The sequence below is a fragment of the Nannobrachium achirus genome (assembly GCF_963921795.1).
Source record: "Nannobrachium achirus genome assembly, chromosome: 12".
NCBI lineage: Eukaryota > Metazoa > Chordata > Actinopteri > Myctophiformes > Myctophidae > Nannobrachium > Nannobrachium achirus.
The window spans coordinates 52,808,531-52,822,618 of NC_137832.1; the positions used below are offsets into that span (position 1 = coordinate 52,808,531).

The following is a 14,088-nucleotide window of genomic DNA, read 5'->3' on the forward strand; positions in this document are numbered from 1 at the left end:
TTGTTGTTTTTAACATTACCAATTGAAGCTGAGAGATAACTCAATGTATTAATGATTATTTTTTGGCTTTCTTTTCGGTATCATCTTTGTTGGAATTGAAGAACATTCTGGCACATCGAATCGTTGATTCGTTCAGTGGATTGAATTGCATAATCATGGTAACATATGCCGTTTGCTTTCCATATTCTGAGCCAGTGGGAGCATTTGAAACAGAAGCGGCAGCCTTGGGGAACTCTGCATGTCATTTCTGCCTGCTCAGATGTGTAATTACCTATAGACACAAAGTAGTCCCTTTCCTAGGATTCAAAAAATTTTTAGTACCGTGCCAGAAACTCCCACACTGTTTGCCAGCGCAGAAGAGACAGACGGTATGAAAGCTGGGAGGGACACGCCTTTGGAGAGAGTGAGAGACACACAGTATAGGAAAGCTGAGAAGGAGACAACTTCGGAGAGACCCACGGTAGGAAAACAGAGACAGCGTAGGAGAGACGGACAGTAGGAAAGCTGAGAGGGTGACAATATAGGAGAGATAGACAGTAAGAAAGCTGAGAGGGAGACAATATAGGAGAGACAGAGGGAGACAGCGTAGGCGAGACAGAGAACAGGAAAGCGGAGAGGGGGACAGTGTAGGGCAGGGGTCTTCAACGTTTACAGGCCAAGGACCCCCTAGTTGGGAGAGAGATGAAGCAGGGACCCCACAACCTTTTCATAGATTCCGGACCTGCTGTTGAAGACCCATGGTGTAGGGCAAGCAAAACAGTGCGTTGGGTTTCTGTGGAACTGAGTTAAAAGAACAAAGTACAATGAAAGGCAGAAGTAATAAATAGCCTGAGGTGGAGGGGGGGGGGGGGGGTATGGAAGCTTGTACGTTAACATCCATGTGAGTTAAATGAACTGACTTGTTGTCTCTCCATCATCACTGACATACACTCTGCTTCCACTTGTTTCGGTCGTCGATAATTGCATCCTTGGCAAATTATCACGCACACACATTGACGCACACTTGAGTCACGTGCACTGTACGACGAGCACATCCCTGCCTCTACATTCACACAGACACACTTACAGATCTCTCATATACACTCACTCCCCTTCTTTATCTCTCTCTCTCTCTCTCTCTCTCTTGATCTTGGTGTCTCATTCATTCTGTCTTTCCATCTATGACTCATTCTCTCTCTCCTTCCCTCTATCTCTGTCGCCCCCCCCATCTCTCTGCCCAGCGCTTTCTACCTCTCTCTTTACAACTCCACCCCTCTTTCTCTCTCTCTCTCTCTCTCTCTAGCTTTCCAGTTTCTCTTATCCCGTTCCGCTTTAAACGCTTTTCCCCGTTTGATTTCATTTCCTTTCATGCCTCTTTTATTCCATCCATCCATCCCTCCCTCCCTCCCTCCCTCCCTCCCCTTCCTTCCTTCCTTCCTTCCATCCTTCCTTTCTTCCTCCCTTCTTGTGAGCTTGTAGATCTGCTATTTTCAAATATTTTTTATACATTCTAAAACTTGTGAAATGGGACATTCTGCATCATACTACTTCATACTTTTGCCCTTTACTGTAAGTACATTTTGATGCCAATACTTTTGTACTTTTACTCAAGTACATTTTGAATTCCGGACTTTTACTTGTAACAGAGTATTTCTACATTGCAGTATTGATACTTTTACTTAAGTAAAGATTTTTTTTTTTACTTTTTCCACCACTGTAGTGTTGGTGGTAAAATGGAAAATTCGTTGTGAGCTTGTAAATCGGCTATTTTCGTCAAAGACGTTTGGTGTAGAGGGGAAAAAGAGCAGACAGAGTACAGAGTGAAAGGAATTGATGGTTCAAGTCTGAAAACACAAATTTACATGAATCCATAATACACTGATGATTGTGCTGTCAAACAATAAAACTATATGGAATCTATGAGGTTGAGGGGGTCCTTGCTTCATCTCTCTCTCAACTAAGGGGTCCTTGGCTGAAAACGTTGAAGACCCCTGTGGTAGAGCGTTGTTGGTGGTGTGAGTGGGGAAAAAAAAGCAGAGGTAGAATGCGTAAAAAGAGAGTGAGAAAGGAAAATAAAGTAGGCAGAGGAAGGGTGTAAGTGTAGGGTAGAGACGGGGGGAACGAGAGCACGCAGAGGAAGGGATAACAAGAAAGAATACGGGTGGAAATGAAAGAATATTGGATAGTAATGAGAGGGAGGGATGAGTAAAATGGAAGGAGAGGAGGAGAGGAGCTAAGGTAATCAAGTTGACGCTGCGGCTTCTTCTGAAGTGAAAATAACAGAAACAACCTGGTTTAACCCTCAAATACCTGGAGCGCTCCCGAGTCGCGTTAGATTTTAACCACTTTAACCATTATTTTATGCTTTAACTATGGAAACATTGCAGATATACAAGCTCACTTATCTGCTTTTTTTGAAAAATCTTGAAAATGTGTGCAAGTCTTTCAGTATCTCTGACCCGATCTTTGACCCGACTTCTAAATCCTTCCTCTAAATCAGTGGTTCTCAAACCTTTTCATGTCAAGGACCCCCAAAATTACATGTATTTGGCCGCAGACCCCCCAGAAGCAGAGATTTGAGTTACAAAAGTTAGCTTTTTTTAATATATATAATATATTGAAATATTTGCACACATTTTCACGATTTTTCAAAAATGGTAGATCTACAAGCTCGCAGCGCGGCACTCGGTGCCGCACTGTGAGCTTGTAGATCTGCTATTTTTCAATAGTTAAAGGATTCAATAATTCTAGGCCTATATTGCTTAATGTAAGAGGCAATGCTGCATGTCTCCTTCTCACCTTTTACTGTCTGTCCCAGGAGTCTCAGAAGTAATATTGGAGAACCCAGACCGGTTACCGTTGGGCAGAATAGTCACCATCGATGTCCAGTTGTGCAATACCCGTTGTATCCGTCTGTCTGTTTTATGCCATGTTTCGTGTCCGGGCCAGTATTTGATGTCATCTCCAAATTTGGGCACTGTATGTGGTGTCAGTCAGTGATGTCAGTTGGGTATTGTTTTTTTTTTTTTTGGTAGCACCACTGTTTAGTATCAGTGATGTCAGCATGCACACAGACGGTCAGACGGAGGACGGACAGTAAGACATTCAGTAAATTAATAGTTAGATATTTTTTCTGCCTTTATTTAGTAGAGATAGGAAACAGGGAGAGGGAGATGGGGAAAGATCGTCGGGAGCGGGACTCAAACCCACGGTGCGCTCATCCAGGCTACATTAGAGCCTAAGTGCCCTAGGCCAGTGGTCCGGGCCCCTGATGCAAAAAAAAGAATAAAACTTAAAGTACTTTATCCAGCACTGTGTCTCATCACCAGTCCTCTCCCGGGTTTTAAACAACCGGAGGTAGCCTAAATGTGTGAGGAATCGTTCCAAACGCCAGGTCAATCAGTCACAGCCTAAGGAGTGGAGAGAATGCTGAAAATGGTACTGACACCTTCCTGCCCTCCCCCCATCCCGACCCATCTCTGTCGTTACGGTTAGCAGATTGTTTGTGACGGTTCTCAGGTCAGGCGTGTCGTTGTGTTTGTCTTTGTCCCTGGTGTACAGTACATGAAAAGCCTAAAAGCATTGCGATGAAGATATTGTTGTGGACTTACTTTGGCCACACTTTGTGTGATGATGGAGGCGTGTGGGTGCAATAATGCCACAACAAGAATGATCCCAGTCAGGACGTTTTTCTGGCAGAACGGCAGGTTACACTTTCACAGGATGGCATTAATAACAGGACTTCACTTGGCGACATACAGCAGCAGTACAGGTAGGATGAAATAAATCGGTCTCATACACTTTACTGTAATAAGTCTTTGGTGGTCGGTCCATGGTTCCCTGGTAGAGGCGGAGGAAAGTCACTCAACGTCCATACACTATGAAAACCGGAACACGACTGACTAAACAGGCGGGCTGCGCAAATAACCTGGGAACTCACTGTGTCTGTGAGCCAATAAGAAAACACTACGTCCAGTAAACACACACACAATAGGCTGATAGCAATACTGTAGCTGGATATAGGCTGGCATTTGTTCCCGCGTTACAATATCAATGTGAGCCAGCCAGTAGAGTGATGGGTATGGGTTGTGGCATCTTTAGAACCCGGCCGATCGTCACGTTTTATCAATGGAAGGGATTCAAGATAATGGTGATATATTTTGGCTGTATTGGTTGTAGACTAAATGGACTGACACCAGATAAAATGCGTGACTTCAATGAACTGGTTCCCTCAACTCGTTGTAGAATTTGTCGTATTTCTGGTTACCAGATAAAATGCGAGCACACACACACGCAAGCATGAACGCACACGCACGCACGCACGCACGCACGCACGCACGCACGCACGCACGCACACACACACACACACACACACAGACAGACACAGACAGACACTAACACGCATACGCACACATGCAGGCCTATGCAGTGATTGCATCAGAGCCATGTCACTCAGACACACAGACACCTGCAAGGTGAATTTCCTGAACTTTAATAACCCTCTGGTCTCTCTCTCTCTCTCTCTCTCTCGCACGCACCCACGCATGCACGCACGCACGCACACACGCACGCACGCACGCACGCACACAGAGAGAGAGAGAGAGAGAGAGAGACACTCCAAGTTCTTGACATTTTGCCGTCTCCGTCCCAAATCACTCGCAAAACCCCACGTTTGAATTCTACCCAGAGCTCTCTCTCTCTCTCTCTCTCTCTCTCTCTCTCTCTCTCTCTCTCACACACACACACTTGACATTTAAACAGTTCCATCTAAAATCCCACTCCGTTCCAACTGCTCAGTGCTCAGATTTTTCGGTACAAAGGGGACTGCCTGTGTTTCTCTCTCTCTGTTTGTCTCAGGTCTGATTTGTACTGCTTTCACGGTGCCAGCGGTCATACAGTATAAGAGACAGAGCATAAATGATTTGATTTTACAAATTCCAAACCTTTCTCAAATGTTTTTTTTTGTTCCAAGGACCCCCAAAATTATATATATTTGGCCACGGACCCCACGATCTGAAAATGTTTTGTGCCAGGAAACCCCCAGAAGAGAAGATCAATTAAAAAATAATAATGATAAAAATAAATGAAATAAATGTATTATATTTTGTATAGCATTCGAAGATTTTGGAGCAGTTGTGTGGCTAACACGAGACTATATCCGAAGAGGACATGAAACGTATGGATTGTACTAGTTTTAACCCATTAAGACTGGGAAATCTTATTATGTCACGTAACCACTTTAAACTTTTTTTTATACTTTGGCTATTCAAAAATAGCAGATCTACAAGCTCATAGTGCGGCACCGAGTGCCACGCTGCGAGCTTGTAGATCTGCTATTTTTTTTAAAAACTTGAAAATGTGTGCAAATCTTGCAAAGCGAAATTTCTTTACTCAAATCTTTGCTTCTGGGGGGTCCCTGGAAATAAATATTTTTGAAATGGGGGTCCGTGTTCAAATACATATAATTCTAGAGGTCCTTGACATTATAAACTTTGAGCACCACAGATAAAGAAACACATGTCTTATTAATTTCTCTCTCTCCTCCCCAGGTGTCTCCCTCCTGCGACCAGGTGCTGGTGAACGGGAAGGAGATGCGCGGGCGCCAGTCGCTGGCGGTCAACTTCACCTACCTGCACCTGCGCAGCCAGCTGCGCCTGACAGTGTGGGTGCCCCGGCTGCCGCTGCAGATCCACGTGTCCGACACGGAGCTCAGCCAGGTCAAAGGCTGGAGGGTCCCCATCCTCACCAACAAGAGGTACTGGACCTCCATGACCGTTTACCTTAGAGCACTGTTGTTTCCCAAACAGGTGGGTCGGGAGGACCCGTTTGTGGGTCACAAACATCGTTTTTTTTATGGGTCACGACTCACGTAAAAGACCTAATTTTCTTTTCCTATACATTTAAATAAATATTTGTATTCCAAAAGATTAAAGAAAAAAAGTTTTATATACATTTTAAAACAAACTAACAAACACAAAGAAATCTAAGAAATTCTTTGAATAAAAAAATATATATTAAGAATTAGTGAAAATAGCCTCCAAGGTGGAAAGTCTGGTGATGTGAGGTTAGTATAACCCCATGGTTCTGCTAACGTTCAGCATCGCTTTAAACTGGTCAGCCGATGAGAGAGCGAGAGAGTGGAAAATTTGAAATAGCCATCTTGTGTTACTAACTGTATAGCACTGTCATGCATTGTTTATTCCTCGTTTTAGCGACTGTGTCGCTTGCCATAAAGTACGGTGTACTAACAATATGTCACAAACTCTCTACCGAGTCATGGATATGGTGCAAACGTTGAGCTAGTGAACCTCTCCATTGTGTCTGTTTGCGTGTGTGTGTGTGCGCGTGCGTGTGCCTGTGTATGTGTGTGTGCGCACGCGTGCGTGTGTGTGTGTGTGTGTGTGTGTGTGTGTGTGTGTGTGTGTGTGTGTGTGTGTGTCAGTGACAGAGCGTTGTATAGAACAGTCCATATACGCTCCCATAGGCAGAGCATTATTTCCTCTGAGGTCAAGGCCTACCAGCCTTTACTGATGGCAGCCATTACAACTACAGCAGCACTGCCTCTGAATGGAGCATCCATTACACACACACGCACACGCACGCACACACACACACACACACACACACACACACACACACACACACACACACACACACACACACACACACACACACACACACACACACACACACACACACACACACCTATGCGCGTGCACTCTCGCACAAATGCACACTAGCACACAGGGCTTCGCACACATGCGCACACACTAAGGCACATGCGCACACGCACACATCTACTCAATTCCATTGTGTGTGTGTGTGTGTGTGTGTGTGTGTGTGTGTGTGTGTGTGTGTGTGTGTGTGTGTGTGTGTGTGTGTGTGTGTGTGTGTGTGTGTGTGTGTGTGCGCGTGAGAGTGAGAGTGATTGGGAGCTTGCAAGCGAGTGGAGGAAGTGATAGACTCAGTGTATAAAGGAACACATGCGTTTTGGAAAATGATGACAATCCTGTCACGGCACGTTGGTGACGTCACACTCCTCTGCATAGAGAGAGTCTTTTGAATGTGAACACACACACACACACACACACACACACACACTGTGGTATTGACTCACGCTGCAGGACACCTGCTAGTGTTTAATGAGCCTCATCCTACTAGATGAACACTGTCTGTTGTCACTGTCGGGAAGAAACCTCTTCCAAGTTTAAAAAGGTGTACTTGTTTTCCCCCTGTAAAACTATAGCGGTGCGAGGTTTGTGTGCTTGTAGGTTGGTTACTGTCACTGTTTTAAATCGTTTTTTGAAATGATAAATGCAAACCAAACAGTTTTGGTTTCCAACCAACCGACATTGACGATGTGTGAGTGTCCATATTGTAACTTGATCATAATACTGTGTCACACAAAAAAACATTAAAAGTACTTTTGCAGGGGGCACGGTGGTGCAGTTGGTAGTGCTGTCGCCTCACTGGTCTCTAATAATGCCTCCCCTGGCCAGCCGGGGCGCCTGATAGAGGGGAAAGGAACTGGTTGGAATAACGTGTTCCTTCCACGCACTATGGAGTTATTATTTAGACACCAGCTTTTGTTAATACAATTGTTATACAATTAATAATTGGTTCAGCATTTAGAAACCCTGACAGACTTAAGCCCTTTCTTTTTCACTTTCCAAGATCAGCTATTTTCTGCCTGACAACAACAATATTCATATTACGTTTATATTCAACCACTGGCAGATATGTTATACTTTTGCTATATTGGACCATTGCAGATCTACAAGCTCACTGTGTGTGTGTGTGTGTGTGTGTGTGTGTGTGTGTGTGTGTGTGTGTGTGTGTGTGTGTGTGTGTGTGTGTGTGTGTGTGTGTGTGTGTGTGTGTGTGTGTGTGTGCGCGCATGCATGCGTGTAACTTCGTGTGAGTGTTTACGTGCGTCACACAACCTTTCCCCATCTCACTGTCCTTCCATTCCGTTCTGCGGGGCCCATTTTTCAATTTGGGCTATCAATTTCTGCCCAGATAGCCTCCCACAACCATGCGCACACACACGCACGCACACACACGCACGCACACACACACACACACACACACACACACACACACCTATCTCCCCTATAACCACCATCTCGGCGAGTGAAACACAGACGCTATTATGAGACATGCAGCCTCACGCAGACAACAACACGCCACCACGGAACGGGAGCGGGCCAGAGAGGCCTCTGGGAAATGGAACGAGAATTCCTGTAATATCACCTGTGTGCTTTCACAGCCTGAGATGGCGCGGCTACAGAAGATAGAGGTGTGTGCGTGTGTGTGTGTGTGTGTGTGTGTGTGTGTGTGTGTGTGTGTGTGTGTGTGTGTGTGTGTGTGTGTGTGTGTGTGTGTGTGTGCGCGCGCATGTGGTTGGCTGCAGATACATAACACGGTGGGTGGCGAGGAAGAAAGAACGAGAGACCGCGACGAAGAAAGCGAGAGATAGAGAGACGTTTGCTCACCGCGGGGCGCCGGTTGCTCTCCGAACCACGCCGCGTTGTATTTTTTTATTTTTTTATGTCTCCTTAATGTGAGAGAGCGAAGGCACATTTACACTTCATCGCCCGGCAGTGTCAGGCGAAGAAAACAGCAGATATACGAGCCCACAACGAGGCCTGGACGCGACACATCGTGGTCTTGCATATCTGCTGTATTTGTGATTGCTGACCACGCCGTTCCTTATAACCTCTGGTTTTACGGATCTTCTGTTTGTTTTTTTTATCTGAGGGTTGTTTACTGAGTTATTCGTTCATTTCTTTATGTACGCATTTATTTTATTATTTCTCATTGAAGAGGATGCAGAGCTTTGCCGACCACCACCGTGATACATTGTAGTCGTAACCCCGCTGGCGTTGAATCGCTGCAACGGCGACGCGTCTCGGCGCGAGACGAACCGCATGGTTCAGACATCTTTGTGATTGGCGCAGGACACTGCCGTCTTCTTTTTGATTGAACGTGTCTGAGTCCGAATCCCGCGTAGACGGTAACGATATCTGCACGCTGGGGGGGGTGGGGGGGACAACGACTATAGCTGGTGCCAGTCCGATGAGGATAGCCTCCCGCGGAACTGGACAGGGTGGCGCTAATCTATCGTTTTAGCTAACACGGTGTTTGAAGTTATGGTTGGTTTCCGTCACTGATGGAAAAAGTACTAAATGTATCTTCTAAAATAAAATAAAATAAAATAAAATAAAATAAAATAAAATGTTTATAGAAATACTCTTTTACAAGTAAAAGCCTGATATTCAAAATTAAAAGTACCAAAAGTAGAAAGTATTCATTATACAGAAAGTATAATGAATAACTAACCCTAACCCTAACCCAAACTGTATAAAAAAACAAATGCAGATCTACAAGCTCACAATGCATTGCATAGGGTTGAAGTGGCCGATGTTTGTTTTGTAATAATGCTGCAAATCTACAAAGTAAATAGTGACTAAAGTTTTCAAATCATTGTAGTGGAGTAAAAGTACAATATTTGCCTCTGAGATGAGATGTAGTGGAGTAGAAGTAAAAGTTCTGAAAATTGGATATATATAATACCTCAAAATTCGTAAATATACTCAGTTTACATACACATGGTTGAGGTTGCTTGGTAATGCCAGAAAATTACCAGGAAAAAAAAAAGGTGTTCATTGTGCCCATGATGACTCATCGACAGCACGTTCAAGCGACTGCCAATTACTCATTTGGTCCTAAAGCTCAAACCAAACGAGCCTTCGTGTGCGCTGAATCTGATCCCTGCAGCCTCTAATGGCTTGCAGACAGATGTGAAGCTTAAGGAACTAATCTCGCTTAGCTTTGTTAAAGGTTTACTCTCTGATTCGATGACAGACTTCATTTGGACAGTGCACCTGCTTCCCCAACAGCTCATCTGCACTGCCCGCGACGCGATGTCGCCTGAAATCCTGTCCTCATAAGGAGCGTCGGCCCTTGCGTTGCGACAGCTTCAACCAGTGGCAGGCAGTGCAGTGGTAGACATTAACAGTAAATTTACTTGAGTACTGTGTTTACTTGAGTATTACATTGTTTTGATACTTAATCTTACTTGAGATAGAGGTTTTAGCCGAGCTAAAAAAAAAGAAATGTATTTCTTGGCCTCTATGACATTCCTTCCCTGAGAATCTACACAGTGTTGGTTTTCAACGTGGTGGTTCGGGGAACCTCAGGGGCCCTTGAAGTCATGCTACAGCCTGTCTCCCTGTGAAAATGACCGATAGGAACCAAATGATAAGGCTATAACTGGACCAAAATGGACCTAGATGGGTTAATCTGTATACACTGAGATTAAAACGGTACAAAACCGGTACATACACAATTACCGCTTAATCTTAGTCTCTCTCTCTCTCTCTCTCTCTCTCTCTCTCTCTCTCTCTCCAGACCCACCAGGGACAGTGAGGATGATGAGGACGATGAGAAGAAGGGCAAAGGATGCACCCTCCAGGTACGGTTGTGATAAAAATAAAAATAAAACACTCATGATAATCGTATCGTGGAGATTTAATTTATCGTGATATCGTCCTCCGTCATGCACTGGGATCGATTCACCTTTTATTTGCCGAGCTGCATATCCAGTACCATTTAAACCCTCTATTGGTAAAACGTACTTATAATATACGTACTCGTCTTTTTTTCACTCTGTACCAAATCTCTTTGCCAAAAAATAGACGATCTGCTATTTTTTGGGGCAAATGTTCCACCCCAGGATAATGGATGTTGGGGATATTTTGATTATCACGATAATATCATAAATTCGTGATTTCTTTGGTCACAATAATCATGATATGACATTTTCATATCATCCCATCCCTACTAGTGTGCACGCTTGTATCGGCAGTGTTGTCCCTTGCAGTACCAGTATGCCTTGGTTCGAGTCCTTATGCCTCATTCACACTACAGATATATAGTTGAACGTTTAGCTTGATAATTCAATGTAATCTCAATGGAAACCAGCTTTAAAGCTTTCAAAGCTTTGTTCTGAGCATCTCCTGCATCTTTAAAGCTGGTTTCCATTGAGATTACATTGAATTACCAAGCAAAACGTTCAACTATATATCTGTAGTGTGAATGAGGCATTACTCAATGTTTTACTTACAGCAGTGTTGGAAAGTACTTTTTTTTCCAGTAACTGGGATAACTAATTACTTTCACGTTTTGAGTAATAAATATTACAGTTACTATTTTCCAAAAGTACCTTGTGACTTTCTTTTCACAAGACTTAGTGGTAGGCTACTGTGGGCTTGAGTGTGTTTATTTTCATTCCATCATGGTGTGTGTAGACTGGGTTTGGATGGAGCTGCTCTGCAGGCTGCTGATCCGGTGGAGCTCAGGTCCGTCAGCGAGGTCTCACTAACGTTCTGACAGGCGGCTGCCTCACAGACAGGACCAGGATTTATCTGCCCTCCGAGGGCTCAACTTCAGTCAAAATAAACGAAACTACTTCGCTACTCACCTAAGCAAAGGTAGTTTTGTGTGGTTGAAAGTCTATTCTCCGTAGTGGGAAACCTCTAAGCACCACACCCACTCTGTAAAATACATTATTTTTGTCATGAAATAAAACATATCCAACTCGACCGTGGCTCGAGGTGGATGAATTTTATTTCATGACAAAAATAGTGTATTTTACAGAGTGGGTGGGAGGCTGAGGGGTTTCCCACCGAGGAGAATAGACTTTCAACAACGCGAAACTACCTTTGTTTAGGTGAGTAGCGAAGTAGTTTTGTTTATTTTTACCCTTTTAATTTGAGCCCTTGTAGGGCAGAGAAATCCTGGTCCTGTGTTTGAGCCAGCCGCCTGTCAGAGCGTTAGTGAGACCTCGCTAACACTCTGGACCAGAGCTAGATCCGGTTGTAGACTCTAGAGCGGATGCGGGAACGATGCGCACTTGTCTGTACGCGTGAATTATCGGATGCAGAAGGGCGGGGTGTTAAACCAGATCAATGTGGGTTTAGTGTGAGACTGGAACATGGAGGAGATACCGGCCCCAAAGTACTAAAGGACTTTTGGGGAGAAAGGATGCAATTACTGGGGGTGATAAAAAGTAAAGTAAAGTAATAAGTAAGTAGTTACTTTTGGCAGGGAGTAATGTTTAAAGTAATAATATTACTTTTTAAACAAGTAACGAGTAATGGGTAGTATATTACTGTTTCTGAGTAACTTTCTCGACACTGCCTTGCAGTATGCATTTTCCTGCGTTCAAATCTGAATTTCTTTGTTTCTAGTCGCTTCAATCGCTTCACTTTGGTCGCGCTGGTCAGCGTTGGAAAAAGATTATGCCACGACAGAAACACCTGGAAAAAAGGGGGTCCCAAAACCAAACACCCAAAACATTACCATCTCTCTGGACAACATCAACGCTGATTGGCTGTCAAGACGCGATGGGTGGAGGAGTGGGGGGGAAGCAAAGGTCGCTTCACTTGGACTTTTCCAACTGGGGTGAAGATACTGAGGCAACAGTTTGTGTCGTTCGCGCCGCCCCATTCGGATTGTTCACGCCGGCCGCGCCCAGTCACGTGTCGTCTCGTCTTTGCATTCAATTTAATCACGCCGCTCGAACTATATCCAGGTTTGAAAGCACCATTTGAGTCCCACCTGTCCTGACTCACTGTTGTTCCTTGCAGTACCAGTATGCCTTGGTTCGAGTCCTGACTCACTTTGTGGCGGAGCCGGCCGACGCGGGAGGAGAGATGGTGTACATGCTGGGGCCTGACTGGCAGGCTGACATCACACACCTGGTACTGGAGCAGCTGAAGGTACATGCGCACGCACGCACGCACGCACGCACGCACGCACGCACGCACGCACACACACACACACACACACACACACACACACACACACACACACACACACACACACACACACACACACACACACACACGTCTCAGGCGCTGTTCATATTTAGCTGCTTTCTAGAGAAAACTGCGAAATAAAATGTCAGATATGCCATCAGTTTAGACGACAACAGCGTATTCGGGGTTTGAAAACGCAGTGAAACCTCCTTCCAGAGAGAAATCTTTGAAGACAACGCTGCTCCTCGCCTCTCCACATGAACAGTAAAAGCTGAGGAATTATGACAAAACGTGTGACATCATGGCTCACGTGCAGACTAAGTGCAGCCACGTTACCATGGTGAATGTAAACGAGGAAGTGCAACCGCGTCATTCGTCTATCTTTGGCATGCACATTACAGCATTTTCAATGCTGATGAGTTTCCATGTAAACGCAGAATAACAAGTGAGCTGCTATTTTCTCTAGAGACCGTTGTCGAGTAAACGTGGCCTTATTTTTTCTTGCTCCCTGGGACCCGAGGTCTGGGGCGATACTAAAGGCCACACCGCAGCAATGGAACTATAGTCACAACTCCTCACAAAAAAAAAAACAGTTAAGGCCAGTCCACACCAATGCAACTCCTTGCAACTGCCATTGGGGATAATGGTTGCAAGCAGTAGGACTGACCTTAACTGACAGTGCTATATCTGTGGCCAGCTTAATTTTCTATTTTTTTTTTTACTGCCTGGGTCTGCCTGACGTTTCTTCCAGTTAAGGGGGAGTTTTTCGTTGCCACTGTCACAAAACTGCTTGCTCAGTGTGGGACGTCAGGTCTCTACATGTAAAGTGTCTTGAGACAACTTTGCCACTTTAATAAAATTGAATTGAATCACATCACTTGAAGGGGTTTCGGCGTTCCGCCCAAGGACGATTGCGATCGGCTGCGTCACCAAATTACGTGGCTACGTCTCTAGTTGAATGCTAGGGTAAAGATGCCAAGGATTAGTGATTGACGTCACTGTTATGCGACACCATACACAAGACACGGTTGGGTCGCACAGGGCCTCGCAACACACAAGGCATGTGCACACATAGACATCAAAGGGGGCCTGAGCCCCTGCCCTTTTATCCGTCTGTAAAAGGTGCACTCTCCAGACCATGAATGTAGTTTTTACTGTGGTGAAACAAATGCAAATGCCCCCTTTTCCATGCCATACCTGAAGGCTGCATTCAAAAGAATTGCCTTGTCCAAACTCTCCTGAACTTGAATGCAACATCTTTTGTTGAAAGAATTGCCTTCTCTGT

General features: G+C 44.8%; 1 protein-coding gene across 1 annotated transcript in view; it reads left to right on the forward strand.

Annotated features, from left to right (window-relative positions):
- The window catches only part of LOC308295695 (transmembrane protein 132B), a gene marked incomplete at both ends in the record, with an annotated part of 319,995 nt that overhangs the window by 282,666 nt on the left and 23,241 nt on the right, over positions 1–14,088 (forward strand). The window contains 3 exons of the mRNA XM_080738744.1: positions 5,529–5,734; positions 10,393–10,456; positions 12,633–12,764. Coding sequence (XP_080594870.1) covers positions 5,529–5,734; positions 10,393–10,456; positions 12,633–12,764 — 402 coding nt within the window. The remainder of the gene's footprint in view (positions 1–5,528; positions 5,735–10,392; positions 10,457–12,632; positions 12,765–14,088) is intronic.